This window comes from Canis aureus, chromosome 10 (genome assembly GCF_053574225.1).
Source record: "Canis aureus isolate CA01 chromosome 10, VMU_Caureus_v.1.0, whole genome shotgun sequence".
Classification (NCBI taxonomy): Eukaryota; Metazoa; Chordata; class Mammalia; order Carnivora; family Canidae; genus Canis; species Canis aureus.
The window spans coordinates 27,110,791-27,126,405 of NC_135620.1; the positions used below are offsets into that span (position 1 = coordinate 27,110,791).

Sequence of the window (15,615 nt, forward strand, 5' to 3'; positions counted from 1 at the left end):
TTGAATGTTTAACTATGATCATTTCAGGCCAAGGATGTTAAAGGAAGATTTTCATGACAGTTAGAAAGCTGTGATGCCTGACATACCCTGGTTCTGAAATCCTCTTCCAGAAGAATTGTCAAAGGGCTCTCAAAGGGCTTTTTTTTTTTTTTCCCCCACAGGAAAAATTCTTTTTAGTGTGGCAAGGTAGAAGATATTAAACTTTTAGGTATCATGTGTATGGACGTGTTGAACTACTACACAGTACACCTGAAACTAATATAACACTACCTGTCAACTACATTGGAATGAAAGACAAATAAAAATAGGCTTCTAAGAATCACATAGTTACATGAGGCAGAAATGCAGTCTTATCAGAATATATAAATTTGTGTTTCATGACTCAGGCAGATAGATTAGGTTGGTCAGGTGATCAGTATTTTTATACTTTTGTGATCCTGATGCTATCATAAACTTAAGTTGAGGTTTATTTCCATTCATGTAAAAGCCTTCACCTTAATTCTCCCTTCTTTTTTGTTAAACTTCTGGGGAACTTTTTCCTGTGTCTGTTCATAGGCTGCAGGAGATTTAGAAGTAGAAATTGTCTCTAATTTAACTTTTCTTATTTTTCCACTCAGTTGTGTTTTGTGACTGTTACCTTCAACATATACTGTAATGTACAAATTTTTCTCTTACTTGGAGACCTGTTAAAAAATACTGAAAAATATTCAGACTTCTATTTTCTTGCATATTGGCACACTTATTACAACAATGTAATTGCTATCACCATCTTTTTTGCATGGATAAAGGTATTTATAATTTATATTAAATACACCAGATATATTTTTTACTGTATTGGATAGCAAAACAGGAACTAAAGCTGCAAATTAGGGGGGAGGGGAAGGATTTTCTTAACTACAAAGTAATTTTAAAAGTAGCTTGGCCTTGCAATGATTGCGGGCAAATCCTCAAACACTCCTATCATTAAGTACTTCCTTTAATTTGAAGCAATTTTTTTCTGAAATTAATTTTACTCACTCTAAATAATTATATTATTCTTGTTTCAATTAACTTTGTTCTTTTTCAGATATTCAAATTTATAAGCTTTAATAAGACAATGTCTCAGCTGTCATCAACCTTGTCTCGCTGTCTCAAAGACATAGTAGGATTTGCCATCATGTTTTTTATAATATTCTTTGCTTATGCTCAGTTAGGATTTCTCGTTTTTGGATCACAAGTTGACGACTTTTCCACTTTTCAAAATGCCATGTAAGCTGCTAGTGTAAATGTAATTGTATTTACTAGCTTGTAAGAAAGAAAAATCATGGAAAGGCCTATAATAAGTAGTAATATATGTTTTAATAAATTTAGATTTGGCTTTTTATTTTCACTGATAGCAAAATACCTGGTCACACTCAAAGTAGTATTTAGCATTAAAAGATCCAAATGGATAGTACAGTCCATTTTTTAAATGTTAAGAGGTCAAGTTAGAAAAATAATTTTTCACTGGTAAAAATTTTATCAGATATAACAGAAATTGGCCTCTACGTCTCTATGATATTTATTGTCTGGAGAAAAGAAAGCTTAAATGTTTTTCTTTAAGGGCTCTACCTTCAGAATCCTTTTACTGATACTCACCTGATTGTTCTTTGCTGACCTGGCAAAGCTGTGTTTTGAAAATATTTTTATACACATAAAGCAATCAGCATGCAATGAACTTATACCACTTACCAGGTAGAATCCTTAGAAAGTATTCAGGCTTTTTTTTTTTTTTAAGTGAATAATTTAAATAAATTTGCTCTCCTTTTTGGGTAAAGTAAGTTCTGTTTGTGTAAGAAAATTACAATAGTCTGAAATATCAATTCTCAAAATATGTTCTGTGTAACTTAGATCAAGACTGGGGGGAAGTGGCTTCATATTTAAATAAGTTTTTCAAATTTGGCATCACTCTTTTGAAAATTTGCAGTGCATATTAACATACAGCCTTGAGGAAAACTGCAAGAAACTTCTTTAGGTTAGAAAAAATTACTTGTCGATTCCCTTTTACTTGGTTTTGGGAGAACTTTGGTCTAAAGAAACGTTTTAGGTTGCTCTCTCTTCACCATCCACATGGAAATCCTTGAAGTGCCAGTTCTAAGAAATACCATAATAATTTCTGGAATCCTTTATTAATCAGTGGACTAGGAACCAAGGGGATATAGTTCTACTCTCCAATTCTGCCACCAGCTATTCAACTTTTCTAGACCATTATTTCTTTTTTTTTTTTTTAAGATTTTATTTATTTATTCATGAGAGACAGAGAGAGAGAGGCAGAGACACAGGCAGAGGGTGAAGCAGGCTCCATGCAGGGAGCCCGACGTGGGACTCGATGCCAGGACCATGGGATCATGCCCTGAGCCGAAGGCAGATGCTCAACCACCCATCAACCTGGGTGTCCCTAGACCATTATTTCTTTATCTGCAAATGAAGAGACTGAACTAAATTAATCCCAAAGATCCTTTCCAATGTCAAACAGCCTATAATCTGCGAAGTTTAATTAGCTTTCTCATGAGTGAATTATGTTTGCAGTTCCTACTTCTTGGTCCTTTCCTAGGATCTTATTTCAAGCATTACTTAATAATAAAATGTAGTAGTATTGGACATTGAATATAAATGCAGTAATTTAAAGAACCTGGAGGGATGCCTGGGTGGCTCAGCGGTTGAGTGTCTGCCTTTGGCTCAGGTCATGATCCCAGGGGATCTAGTCACGCATTGGTTCTCCCTCTGCCTGTGTTTCTGCCTCTTTCTGGGTCTCTCATGAATAAATAAATAAAATCTTTTTTAAAAATTAAAAAATAAAATAAAGAACCTGGAAATTGGTCTTACTTGATATAGTGAGGAAGAAAGGAAGTATAAGGCGCAGAATAAATAGGTAGACAACTTTAGATTGCATTAATGAAGGGACTTCTGCTTTTGGTAATAATGTGCTAGGTTATTCAGATCAACCTCCATTCAGACAATTTAAAAAGCTAGATGAGGGGCACCTGGATGGCTCCATTAGTTAAGTGTCTGCCTTTAGCTCAGATCATGATCCCAGGGTCCTGGAATCAAGCCCCAAGTTGGGCTCCCTGCTCAGTGGGGAGACTGCTTCTCCCTCTCCTTCTGTCGTTCCCCCTGCTTGTGCTCTCTAGCTAGCTCTCTCTCTCTCAAATAAATAAATAAAATAGTAAAAAATAAAATAAAAATAAAAAGCTAGACAAAATCAGATAACATTGAAGAACTAACCAAAAAAATAGATAGTGGATCAGAACCAAAGAGCAAGAACCCAGAGAACTAAGCTCAGCATCCAAGGCTTCTCTTGCCCCAAAGGCTTTTCTTTAAGTTGATAAGAATTTCTTTTATTGTGTTAAAATATATATGCCACCCAGGCATCCCTCCAGGTTCTTTAAATTACTGCATTTATATTCAATGTCCAATACTACTACATTTTATTATTAAGTAATGCTTGAAATAAGATCCTAGGAAAGGACCAAGAAGTAGGAACTGCAAACATAATTCACTCATGAGAAAGCTAATTAAACTTCGCAGATTATAGGCTGTTTGACATTGGAAAGGATCTTTGGGATTAATTTAGTTCAGTCTCTTCATTTGCAGATAAATATTTTATATTTTTAGTCTCAAATAGTCAATGTTCAGTCTCTTCATTTGCACTTAACCATTTCTAAGTGTACAATTCAGTGATATTAAGCACATTCATATTGTGCCACCATCACCACAATCCATCTCCAGAACTCTTTTCCTTTTGTAAAACTGAAACTATGCCTATTAATCAAGAATTCTCCATGTCCCCTTCCCCAGTAACCACCATTCTACCTTGTGTGTGTGTGTGTGTGTCCCTCTTATTAACTCTAGGTTCTTAGTGGGATCATACAGTATCTGTCTTTTCATGACTGATTTACTTCACTTAGCATGTCTCCAGGATTCATCAGTGCTGAGCAATATGTCAGAATTTCCTCCCTTTTTAAAGCTGAATAATATCCCATTCTATATATAAATCTCATTTTGATTATCCATTAATCTGTTAATAGCCACGTGGACTTCTTCCAAGTCTTAGCTTTTGTGAATAATGCTTCTATGAACATGGGCATACAAATCTCTTCGAGACTCTGCTTTCAATTCTTTTCGGTGTACACCCAGAGGTGGAATTGATGAATCCCATGGAAATTCTATTCTAAATTTTTTTGAGGAACCACCATACTGTTTTCTACAGTGGCCGCATCATTTACATACCTACCAATGGTACACCAGGGTTTCAATTTCCCTACATCCTCATCAACACTTGTTATTTTCTGGGCTGCTTTTTTTTTTTTTTTTTTAATAGTAGACATCCTAATGGGTGTGAGGTGATATCTCATTGTGGTTGTGATTTGCATTTCCCTGATGGTTGGTGATATGGAGCATCTTTTCATGTCCTTAGGATATGTTGGTCTCTTGATGGTGTCCCAGAGGCTCTGTTCATTTTTCTTCAATCTTCTTCCTTTCTGTTTCCCAGGCTTGATAATATCAATCATCCTATCTTTAGGTTCACTGATTTTTTTTTCTTCTGCCTACTCAAATATCCCTCTGACTCCCTCTAATGAACTTTGATGTCAATTATTGTATTTTTCAGCTCTACAATTTCCTCTTGGTTTCTTTTGGTTTTCTATATCTTTATAGATATTTCCATTTTGTTCATAAACCATTTTCTTGACTTCCTCCATGTCTTAGAGTTCTTTGAGCATCTCTAAGATGGCTGTTTTAAAGTCTTTGTCTAGTAGGCTTGCCATCTGGTTTTTCTCAGGGATAGTTTTTGTTGGTTTATTTTTTTCCTTCGATGGGTTCATAGTTCCCAGCTTCTTTGTATGTCCTGTCTTTTCTAGTTGTTGAAAACTGGACATTTGAATGCAGAATGTGGTAACCCTGGAAATAAGATTCTTGCCCTTCACCAGGTTTCCTGTTTTTATTATTATTATTATTATTATATACTGTCTTCATACCGAGGATTAGCCTAAAGTGTAAAAGTTCTTTTGTAAACAAATTTTATTCATTTATTTGACGGAGAGCATGCATGCGCACAAGCAGGGGGAGTGGCAGGCAGAGGGAGAGGGAGAAGCAGGGATCCCGACACAGAGCTCGATCTCAGGACCCTGGCATCATGATGTGAGCCGAAGACAGAAATTTAACTAACTGAGCTACCCAAGTGCCCCATGTAAAGGTCTTCTTAGGTCTTTTCTGAGCCTGCATGTTTCTTGGAGATGCATGGTGACTTTCTAATTTCCTCTATATATGCAGTTGCTTTTGATGTCTTTAATGTCTGGCTCCTTTTCTTTAAAAAAGGAAAAATGAAGGAGGAGGGGAGGGCACCAGCCATTTAATCCCAAGGACATTTCTTCAGCAAGAGGGAGAGGGACATGCAACAGACAGGGGAATATGCCCACCTCTGTCTGCACCCCTACGATCAGAAGGAGCTATCAGCAATCAGAACACAGACCCTTAATGTTTGGAGAACAGTGTCCTGATTGCCCACCCTCACTCCCAGAGGTTGCATGCAAGCTGCCCCAGGGATACATGCATGGCTGTCTGCCATGGGCTCGGGGGTGGGAGATAGGTAGTTTTTGCCAACCTGAAACCTGAAATAGACCAAAGTTGTCTAAGCCATCCCCTGACCATTGCTAGCCTTAACGAGGCTCCAAAGCTCCAAAACAGTTACACCAAATTCTGCCTATGTCATTGTTGCCTAGGTGGGGACTTACATTAGTAAGTCCTAATGTTTCTTACTCCACCACCTTCCTCAAACCCTCCACCATGAAGGCATTTTTGATGATCCAGAGAAATAGTCAAGAAACTGTGCTCCTCTGAGGTGGGCACTTGATGGGATGAGCAGTGGGTGTTATTCTATATGTTGGCAAACTGAACACCAATAAAAAACAAATTTATAAAAAAAAAAAAGAAAAGAAAGAAAAGAAACGAAACAAAACTGAGCTCCTGGCCACCTCTCCCAGAAAGGAAACAGAAGGCAAAGTCCAGAGCTTGCCTGGGGGGTGTCAAGGAGAGGGCTTATCTGAGAACTTCTCCACACATCAGGCAAGGAAACTGAAGTGCTAGTGCCTCAAGTTAAAGGTGAACCAATCCCTCATAATTACCCAGTATCCAGGGAATTTCATGTCTTAAAGTTGGATTAAGATGGTCCTGGGCTAGAAGGTCTGTGTGCATCTGCAGAAACAAACAAAAAACCTCTCTGGAGAAAGGTTTATTCATTCTAAGTCTCAAATTACTTCTACAAGCAATTTTTCAAATATAACTTACTATTGATAGTCAAAACCAACCTGGTACAGAAGGGGTAAGAAATCATAAGCAAGAATTAGCAGATAACAAACAACAGACTCAAAGACTTCTGATACTGGAATAACCATGCAATACTTCCTATATTTAGAGAAATAAAACATAAGTCAGAAAATATCGTTATAGAACAGGACAGTATAAAAATTACATATTTGAAAAAGTATCAAAAACAATTCTAAAACTGAAAATTGTAGTAACTGAGATTTAAAACCTAGTTGACATGGGGCACCTGGGTGGCCCAGTCAATTGAGCTTTGGACTCTTTATCTTGGCTGGGGTCTTGATCTCAGGGTTGTGGATTTGAGGCCCACAGTGGGCTCCATGCTGCACATGGACCCTACTTAAAAATAAAAAATAAACAAAAAAAAACCCTAGTTGGTTTGACAGCAGGTTTGACAGCAAGTAAGAGATTAAGATAATGAATAAAGTAAAAAATAGGTCAGCAAAGAATTACTGAAAATGTGGCGTAGAGATACATCAGGTGGGAGAAGGTATGAGATAGACTGGAAAGAGAAGGCCTAACATGTTTAACTTGAGTTACAGAAGACAGATAGTGGACTAGGCAATATTTGGAGAATGCTGAGAAATAGCTAAGTATCCAGGCATGTGAAGTCGTATTAACCATAATGATATATTATTATGGAATAATCTGTTAGCTGGAAGTTTTCTCAGTAAAAGAGAACTATAGAAAGTTACCAAGGGTAAAAATAGTATTTTCATTCAACATAACCCTGTATGCAAAGCAGTCATGGTGTTCCTTTTAGCTTAGGGTGGGAGGGTGGGAGGAGATAAACTCCAATTAGGAGGAGAAAAATGACAATTACATTGTTTGAAGTCTCCTGATTATAACCATTCAGCAAATTGGTTAGGGTTTTGTTATTCACATTACTTACACAGCAGGGGTATCTGGATATTTTCCTGATACAGAAGGGCTGAATGGGAGCTGTAGTTAATGAGCTAATTTCTGGAGAAGAGAAATGATGCCTCCTTAACGTTTCTCCTATAAATACACCTCAAAGATTACAGATCAAGCTTGATCTCCTATACCAGAGAGGAAAAAATATTTGTTAAGAGACTTTGTTCTTCTTCCAGGTCAGCTTATCTTTTTCTATCTTGTATAGAAGAACATTATGAAACAGTATTAAAAGCTGAATAAATGGAGTACCTAGGTGGTTCAGTCAGTTAAGTGGCCAACTCTTGGTTTCAGCTCATGTCATGATCTCAGGGTCGTGATCTCAGAGTCATGAGATCGAGCCCAGTGTCAGGCTCCGGGCTCAGCCTGTAGTGTGCTTAAGACGCTCCCTCTCTCTTTGCCCCTCCCCCCTGCTCTCTCTTGCTCTAAAATAAATAAATCTTTAAAAAAAGAAAAGAAAAGAAAAGAAGGAAAGGCTGAATAAACACTTTAAGCATGATTTAATTGTGTCTTAGGTACCCAGGATGAAACTCCAGGTAACTCTTGAGTCCAAGTAGCCAATTTCTTTAAATACATTTTCTTCCTTCATTGGTTTTTTGTCTTATTCAAATTCAATTAATTAACATATGATGTATTATTAGTTTCAGAGGTAGAATTCAATGAATCATCAGCCTTATATAACACGCAGTGCTCATCACATCAAATGCCCTCCTTAATGCACATCACCCAGTTACCCCATCCCTCCAATCCCTCCCCTCCAGCGACCCTCACTTTGTTTCCTATGATTAAGAGTCTCTTCTGGTTTGTCTCCCTCTCTGGTTTTGTCTTATTTTTTTTCCTCTCTTCCCCTATGATCCTCTGTTTTGTTTCTTAAATTCCACATATGAGTGAGATCATAATTGTCTTTCTCTGACATTTCACTTAGCATAAGGCCTCTAGTTCCATCCACATCATTGCAAATGACAAGATTTCATTTTTTTGATCGCTAAGTAGTATTCCATTGTATTTATATTCCACATCTTCTTTATCTATTCATCTGTGGATGGACATCCAGGCTCTTTTCATAGTTTCTTCCTTCATTGTTTACAGCTATATGCTCCCTTTACATGCTGGGCAAAAGCAACCAGGAATAAGAAGACTTCCTCCTTTTGACTGACAAACCAATCAAGCAAAGTATCTACATACTACTAAAAAATTCCATCCCAGGCTTCCCCATAAAATAAAGAACTCATTTTAAGCATCTAATAGCAGTAACAATGGCATCAAAATATATCAAACATATATTCAAATAAGGCAAAAGTATCAAATGTGGTTATTCCTTTTTTCAAAATGTGGTTATTCCTAATTAGCTTATGAATTTTTAAAACTTTTTCTTTAGTACTTTCTAAAATTTCTCCCATGAACATGCATTATTATTATAATTAGAAAAACCGGACTGCTTTTTCCTCTTTTAATTGTCCAATATTAGAGTCCTGGCTATACATATGAAACATAAAATAGATGTTATCCATTCCAGAAAATATGAGTAATAAAGAAGCATGTTACTGTTACAAAGCAAGAGTAACAGAGATTATTTTCCTATGTACTGTTCACATAATACAAAGAAAAAAAATTTAGTTTCATCTAATTATTAGTAATTTTTAAGTTATTAATTTAAAATGATCAACTCAGGAACCTGGGTTTTAAAAATGGAAACGACAAATCTTTTTCTAACTTAATAACCTACTGACCCAATGACCTCCTTTGGAATATAGGTTAAATCTGGTATCATTTCCTTTGGAATTTAGTTTAAATCTGATTCCTGGGACTGTTGGCTCTATTAACATTAATTAAAATAATGCTGAAATTTAATTGCTGGTATAATACAGAACCCAAGCAACAATCCTTAACTATGTTTATCACCATTTATGCAAAATTCTAACTTGCTTCCGCAGATTGCTCAGTGTTTGTATTACAGCTAAAAAGATAATTATTCCTAAGAAAACCATTTTAACTTGTAAAGAAAGATCCAAATACTTTTTTTAAAATTTTTTATTTATTTATGATAGGCACACAGTGAGAGAGAGAGAGGCAGAGACACAGGCAGAGGGAGAAGCAGGCTCCATGCACGAGGAGCCCGATGTGGGATTCGATCCCGGGTCTCCAGGATCGCGCCCTGGGCCAAAGGCAGGTGCTAAACCGCTGCGCCACCCAGGGATCCCCCAAATACTTTTAAAATTAATTGTTTAATATATGAATAAAGATGAAATGAAACAGTTCTCAACTTAAAAAAATGAATAATCTACATAATGTATAACATATGCCTGGCATGTCTGGCAATGCCATTGCAAATTAATGATGAGAAAATAAGGTGTTAAATAATCCTAATTCTACCTCTCCTACTACTGTGCTCATTCAAAGCCTTAATTTCTTAATTTTCCACCTTTAGTATTAATAAAATGAAGATCTGTAATATCTTAAATATTATTTTACATCAAATCCAAGATTTACAGTTATTGAAGAGAATAAAATAAACCTCAGGGGGCGCTTGGGTGGCTCCATTGGTTGAGCATCTGACTCTTGATTTTGGCTCAGATCATGATCTCAGGGTCCTGGGATTGAGCCCTGAGTTGGGTTCCGCACTCAGCTGGGAGTCTTCTCTCTCTCATCCTCTCCCTCTGCCCCTTTCCCTGCTCACTGGCATGTGCTCTCCTTCAAAAAAACTAAAGAAAACAAAAAAACTCCAGATCATATTTGAGGATCATTACCAGCACTTGAGACTCAGCAAGTGACAAATTGTTGCATCTTATTTTAGCAGAAGAGGTGTATAATTTAAACAGCACATTTTTGATATTTGAAATTTTAGGGTTCTTGGGTCTAGGTACAAGTTGAAAATCCTGATTGGACAAGGTCAGGTATTCTAAGTTTTAGAAGAGCACAGGAAAGGCTAAGAAAGCTATAGCCAAGATTAATTGGTAAGCAGGTATCTCAAGGGCCAAATCTTGCAGGTGAACATTCAGTATGTGGCAGCCTGTCATTTCCTGAATCACCGCTGAGCTATTGAAGTACTTTGTCTTAACTGTGGGGCGACTTTCCACACCTAGTTTTATAGGACTGTGCTAACATGACTAACACCAGAGAACCTATGCCATATGCAGCTGGATGGATATTTTCCTAGACACAGTGGTAACCCCCATCAGTTGTCATTTATGTATGAGGGGATATAATGTTTTCCTTTCTTCCTATCAAAGATTTGCACAATTTCGAATTGTTCTTGGAGATTTTAATTTTGCTGGTATTCAGCAAGCCAATCGTATCCTGGGACCCATTTACTTCATCACTTTCATCTTTTTTGTGTTCTTTGTCCTGCTGGTAAGTATGACCGTATATGTTCCCTTTTTTGCTTATATTTTTTTAGAATAAAAAAATGAAATTGACTTAGAAGAAATTACAGTATCACTGCTTAGCTGTCAGAATTTTTACATTTATTAGGAATTGTGTGGATTCCTAAGAATCCAGGCTATGTCCTGTGTCTAGATGTTTTCAATTTGTCCAAAGGAGACCATAATCACAGTAGTTACCATCTTGGTGTCTCCCGTGTGCTAGTCATGTGCTCAATCTTCTCCACATATAACTTGAATATCCCAGGTCTCTCCAGCCCGAGACATCCCACACTGGTAGGGATGAATATGCTCTGCCCATAGCTAAAAGCTCCTTTGTGATTTTTAGAAGTCTCCAGGATGGGTCTTCCATGTGTGCTCAGGACAAATTTATTTGGTCTTCCTAATCAGGAAAACTTGTTTTCCTAGTCCAGGCATTGCTGTAGTCCTCCTTAAAAACATTTTGTCAACGTGCAGCAGTTATGCCCTGGTGGTGGCCAAAAGTCCTCAGAGTGACAGAGTTGGGCCTCAGCGAATGGTAGGCAGAGAGTAAAATACCCTTACCACAGCTGTTTGTATTATCTGAACAGAGTATTCATAAGAGCTTTAGTATGGCTGTGCATTTAAACAGCTTATGGAATTTTAAAAAAATACTCTTATGAACATATAGTTACATTATTCTATTTTCTTCTGATATGCAATGTTTACCAATTAGTGTATTTGCATGTGTGTATATATACATATATACCAGTTCATATGCATATTTTATATTTTCTCATTTACCATAAACATATTTTCCTATATCCACACTCTATACATTCCTCATTCTACTATGTTATAGTCTGCATGGCCATTTCTCTATTACTGATCATATGAGCTACGTTATTTTTATTTTTTTTAAAGATTTTATTTATTTATTCATGAGAGACACAGAGAGAGATAAAGAGCGTGATAAGCAGGCTCCATGCAGGGAGCCTGACATGGGACTCGATCCCAGGTCTCCAGGATCACGCCCTGGGCTGAAGGCAGCGCTAAACAGCTGAGCCACCAGGGCTGCCCCATATGAGCTACTTTAAAATTTTAAATCTAATTTTACAAATCCCAGCACTCATCAGAGTCACTAACATGTAAGTTTTTACTGAAATAATTATGTGATTTTTTTTTTCAGAACATGTTCTTGGCAATTATTAATGATACCTATTCTGAAGTGAAAGCTGATTACTCAATAGGCAGACGACCAGATTTTGAACTTGGTAAAATGATTAAAAAGGTATGTCCAAGTCTTTTCCTAACTCAAATTTTTTACGCTTTTATGTATTTATTCATGAGAGACACAGGAGGCTTTAGTTCACATTTGCAAGATTCAAGGACATGTTGAATTCTCATTGCCGACACTGGATTAGGGCCCCCCGCATATTCTTCACCCAGCCTTGAGTATAGTAACATCTTCTGGCCTCATTCCTGCGCCCGCCCAGCTATGTTATCACTTCTCTGCCAAAATTCTTCAGAGTTTCTCCGGGCCCATCAAATAAGTCCAAGGGCCTCCTTAAGTCTCACAGTCCCAACTTCTCTCTAATCACTATCACTGAACTACATATAGCGTTCCTACCTTCAACTCCATTTACAGCATTGTTATGTCCCAGCTCGTGTTTGAGCACAATGCTGTGTACCATCTCTTGCTGTACCTCTCCCCCTGCGCCTCTGCTCATGTCACTCACTGACCCCAGCAATGCTCCCTCCATCCTGACATTCTGTTCTCCTTGACAGATTGGCATCTTCCCTGTCTTCTTCAGCACCTACTTCACTTGAGTTCTTAGCAGAGTCATGAGTGTGCCATCTTGCCCACCTCTGCATAGCCATGGCTCTAATCACATCACTTCACATAGCAAAAGTCCTAAAAGACGTGAGGTTATTAGTGTTTGAAAACCGTCCCAGAACTCACTTGTAAAATGAAACTATTAATATGCCCTCCAGTGAGCTAAAGTGTAGGTTTTTTCATCTTTTTAAAGATTTTTTTATTTATTCATGAGAGAGAGGCAGAGACACAGGCAGAGGAAGAAGCAGGCTCCATGCAGGGAGCCCAGTGAAGAACTTGATCCAGGGACTCGAGGATCACGCCCCGGGCCAAAGGCAGGCACTAAACTGCTGAGCCACCCAGGGATCCCTCATCTTTCATCTCTTGATTACCATGCTGCTAATGTGCATTAGAGTGTTAACATTCTTTTTTTTTTTAAGATTTTATTTATTTATTCATGAGAGACACAGAGAGAGGCAGAAATGTAGGCAGAAGGGAGAAGCAGGCTCCACACAGGGAGCCCAATGTGGGACTCGATCCCAGGACTCCAGAATCACAACCTGAGCTGAAGGCAGACACTCAACCACTGAGCCACAAGGCATCCCAAGTGTTAATATTCTTAAATGCAATAAATGTTAATAAAACTTCTTAATCATTTTTTTCAAGTGTGATGCCCACAAGAGCACCCCTTTTTTTCACTAGCAGGCAGAAAACATATGCAGTGACAAAGTGAAGGAAAGAAAATCATAGCATTGCCTCCATATTTCTTTAGGGTTGTAGTAGTCCCTAGAGACAAGCATTCCATATTTCTTTTTCCTTGATCAGAATATAGGATATTTATTTGCTGAAGTTTTAAACTATTTTTAATTATGTCTAGAGTTACAACAATGCTCTTGAAAAGCTCAGATTAAAGAAACCTGAACAGGATGAAGACATAAGGTAGGATTTTTAACTTACCATTTAAGACTGTATATTATATGAGAAACTCACAATAAGTGAGGTCTTGATTGCAAAACAATCACCATCCAATGTGTTGATTCCAAATATGTTGTCAATACATCCTCCAATAGTGCCTAATTCTGAGAGTGCTATGATATTCTAAGCTAAGCTAATTAAAAATTAATAGAACATATGCCATGCCACTCAGAAAAAGCTTTAGCAGAAAACTGGACAGGACAATACAGACCCCCCTAAAAAGGTAGTTAAAAATTTTAGTCTGCACTAAGCACACTGACTTAGCTATCAAAATAAAAACATTTTTATACAAAATATTTAAGGATACCTTTATATTTAATAAATCATTTTGCTGCCAAAATGCTTCCCAAGACCAGGCCTGTGGCCATGGGACATAATATAAACACTTTTTTATATCTAGAGATGTGACACTCTGGAGAACTTATTAATGACCACATTTTCCAAATGACTGGTGTTATCAAAAAGACCAAAAATGCAGTTCAGAGCCTAACTATAGAGCTGATATTTTATGTTGGCATTTCCTTTTCTACTGTCATATGTCTCTGGTTTTTATTTTATATTCTTAGTATGAAAGGAGATTTGGCTGAGCAAGCCAGAAGAGAAGGCTTTGATGAAAATGTAAGATTTTAACTTTCTCATAAAGATAGCTTTATTAGAAATATGCCTACAAGAGTTCTGATTAATAATTGAAATGATCTGCATTCTTTAGAGCAGTAGCTGCCACCTCCAAAAACGTCTCCCAGTCTAGCTATTTTGTTTAGAACAAGTCATTTCAATGCTACAAGCTACCTGTCTTATTGTTGCTCTCAGCCAGATTCCTGGTCCTACAGCTGTACAGTCGCTGTGGGATTATCACACAGGATTTAGTGAGTATACTCTTATTGACATGATTATATAATTTTCCTCTTGATATCATTAATGTGATGAATCACTTAATGTTTTATACAGTTGACCCTTGAACAACAGAAAGGTTATGTTTACAGTACTGTAAAAAAAATCCATGTGTAAGTGGACCCACACAGTTTAAACTTCACGGGTCCACTTATATGTGGGTTTAAAAAAAAATACAATATTTATTACAAATGTATTTTCTCTACCTTATGATCTTCTCAGTACCTTAATACAGTATATAATACATATTATATACAGAAAATGTTTTAATCAACTGTTTATAGTATAGGTAAGGCTTCAATCAACAATAGTCTATTAGTTAAGTTTTCAGGGAGTCAAAAGTTACACACACATTTTCAACTGCACAGGGGTTGGTGCCCCTGTGTTGTTCAGAGGTCAGTGGTATATGTACTGGAGTGAGGTTTCCAACTGTGAGGTAAGGGAGTCCCAAAATGGAAAGGCTGAAGGTTAAAATGAACTTTGTGGTGTTGGATTAGAATTGTAGATGTGCGTGTGTATTCTATAGCTCTATCTACGCACTAAGTCTAGAAGTAAAAACTAGGTTAGTTGCCCAGACCTTGGTTTCCAAATACCATTCTCTTCTAAAAGGAACCAGGGCCTCTGAGGAGATATGGCTACATTCCAGGGCTGGAAAATACAACGTGAGTCTGGAATATCTGGTTGAGCCAGAAAGTAAAAGCGCTCAAAGAATGATGAAGATCTGTTAAAAAGACAAAAGGTCAGGTTCAAGGGGCCCTCACTAGCCAAATCTGGGAATATTTAAGCACCATAATGAATAATATGTGTAACCCATTGAATAACATAGGATTCCACTGACCTAAACATATACATGGACAAAAATTGGAGGAAAATGGAACTTCTGCATACTTCTCCACAAAATGCATATTAATTACAAAAAAAAAAAAAAAGGAGTTATGTCAGGGTGGGGGAATCTGGCAGACAGTGCCTTGGTCAGTATGGGAAAAAACTGAAATCATACATCTTTTGATAAGATGCTAAGAGAACACAGCTTTTATAATGCTCTTGCCAAAGATGTGTAACATAACAAAATATCACACAAAACTAAACTACTGGCCTGTATTCTTCAAAAGTATCAAGAAAGCCAAGGTAAAGCTGAGGAACTACACCAGACTGAATGAGAGTAAAAGACAAATCATTGTAATGCCTAATCCTGGACTCTAGATCCTTTTACTATAAAGGGCATCACTGGGACAACCGGGAAATTCGAATGGGAGACTCAGCATTAGAGGATAATAATCTATCAATATCAATTTTCTGATTCTGATGTTTATGCTGTGATTATAAAGGAGAATGTCCTTGTAG

General features: G+C 37.2%; 1 protein-coding gene across 9 annotated transcripts in view; it reads left to right on the forward strand.

The window, feature by feature from the left end:
• The window catches only part of PKD2L2 (polycystin 2 like 2, transient receptor potential cation channel), a 34,173-nt gene that overhangs the window by 12,564 nt on the left and 5,994 nt on the right, over positions 1-15,615 (forward strand). For 6 of the 9 annotated variants that reach the window (XR_013387721.1, XM_077911792.1, XM_077911794.1 and 3 more), the window contains 6 exons: positions 618-788; positions 1,067-1,248; positions 10,482-10,602; positions 11,779-11,880; positions 13,283-13,344; positions 13,947-13,998. Coding sequence is in view for 6 of the 9 variants with exons in the window: in XM_077911792.1 (XP_077767918.1) it covers positions 618-788; positions 1,067-1,248; positions 10,482-10,602; positions 11,779-11,880; positions 13,283-13,344; positions 13,947-13,998 (690 nt within the window). In the remaining 3 variants the exon portion in view is untranslated. The remainder of the gene's footprint in view (positions 1-617; positions 789-1,066; positions 1,249-10,481; positions 10,603-11,778; positions 11,881-13,282; positions 13,345-13,946; positions 13,999-15,615) is intronic. The other 3 variants (XR_013387722.1, XR_013387723.1, XM_077911797.1) reach the window with 2 other exon arrangements.